At 23.1% G+C, this 1,776-nt stretch overlaps 1 protein-coding gene across 1 annotated transcript in view; it reads right to left on the reverse strand.

Annotated features, from left to right (window-relative positions):
- LOC107614953 (transcription factor MYB11) overlaps positions 1–1,776 on the reverse strand; it is a 20,681-nt gene that overhangs the window by 17,182 nt on the left and 1,723 nt on the right. The window contains exon 2 of the mRNA XM_016317078.2: positions 1,434–1,563. Within this exon, the coding sequence (XP_016172564.2) occupies positions 1,434–1,563 (130 nt within the window). The remainder of the gene's footprint in view (positions 1–1,433; positions 1,564–1,776) is intronic.

Genomic DNA, 1,776 nt, shown 5'->3' on the forward strand with positions numbered 1-1,776 from the left:
ATGGAATATTATATATTAGTTTATATAAATTAAATGAATTAAGTTAATTAGTGGTACATTTGTTATTATTTCATCGTAACACTATCATATAATAATTGAGATCTATATTTTAAAAAGTTGATAACATTATATAAAAGTTGCTAACATTATTTCAGACAGTTTTAACAACTCGTTTATCAATAAATACTACTTTAACATAATAATAATAATTTTAGTTGAAGAATATGGGAGAATTTATCATAATTTTAAGAAAAATAATTACAAAATAATATGACTTGGCTTGTTTCATCGTCATATCTTTTTTCCTTGACCCATAATAATTGCAATACTGTTTATATAATGCACGAGTCACTGTTTAGTTCTATATTTTGCAACAAAAAACCTTTACTGAAATTAGCAATTTTATATTAAAAAACAAACCAAGTACATGTCTATAATTGTTGTCTCATAACTATTAAAAGTGTGTACAAGATTCTGCAATTACAAATAATAATTATAAAAAATAAACCATATATCAATTTTGATTTATTTTATTCATTTGAAAACCATTCTAATAAATTTATATTTTAAGCTGGTTGTCACATCGAACATAACAACTATCTTTTCCTGGGTCTTTCTATTTTGTTCCAACTTAAGATCAATCATTTCTAACTCATTCAAGAGTTTTTGTTTTGTATATCGAAAAGGTTAGATACCTTTAATATAAAGTCAGAGGTTCTTGATAGAAGTCTCGATCTCCTATTATTACGGATAAAACCTTTAATATATTTTTTTTATCTTTAAAAAAAATTAATAGAAAAAAATTATTTTATATTTAAATAAATTTTTTTTAAAAAAATTAAGTATTAAAAATATTTTTTATTTTTGTTTNNNTTTTCAAGAAAAGTACTTTTTGACACTTCTTTTCTTTTCTTTTTTTACTAAAGATAGAGAGAATCAAATTCGCAACTTTTTAAGTGAATATAGAAAGACTATGTTATTTGAACTATAACTCATTGACTTCCTAACACTTCTTAGAATTATAAATTTTGTGCACTTTATCTTTACACTTTTAGAATTTTGCAAATTGACTGCTCATATATATATATATATTCCCTTCATCTCTGATTCTCTTCTCCTTAAATTTCTATTTTCTACTGCACTTTTAAGACAAAAGTGCTGATGTAGGAGTTTACACGTCATTCTTAAAACTAAAAAGTTCATAGTAAAATCAACCCATGACATAAAGTTTACACGATAAAACATAATATTTTATTTCGTAATTTTTATTATTTTTGTAAATGTGTTCCAGTTAATTAGTAGCAGTAATTTTTTACTTATTTTTGTTCTTAAATTTTAAAATATAATTTTTATTTATTACGAATTATTAATTTTTATTTGTGAACTTAAAAAAAATAAAAAACTATTTTATTAAAATTGAAGTTGGCACAAACCTGTTGCCAAAAGTTGTATGCAACTTGACAATGAGATCTTCCTCTTCAGAAGAAATGTTGCCTCTCTTAAGCCCAGCTTTCAAATAATTAATCCATCTTAATCTGCAACTCTTTCCACACCTTAATAATCCTTCAAATAAAGCATCCCAAAAAAATGTAAGACACAGACCTATGAAACCATGCACAAATAATGTGATGACAATTTACTTTATGTGTTCAATATGCTAATTACTCACATGTAAAAATGAGAGATGAAAACTGTTAGATAACAGTTTAATTAAATATATCAATTTATTTAATAATTTTCATATATTTATCAATTTTATTAAAAAAAAACTTTATG

Source organism: Arachis ipaensis, chromosome B09 (genome assembly GCF_000816755.2).
Source record: "Arachis ipaensis cultivar K30076 chromosome B09, Araip1.1, whole genome shotgun sequence".
Taxonomy (NCBI): domain Eukaryota; kingdom Viridiplantae; phylum Streptophyta; class Magnoliopsida; order Fabales; family Fabaceae; genus Arachis; species Arachis ipaensis.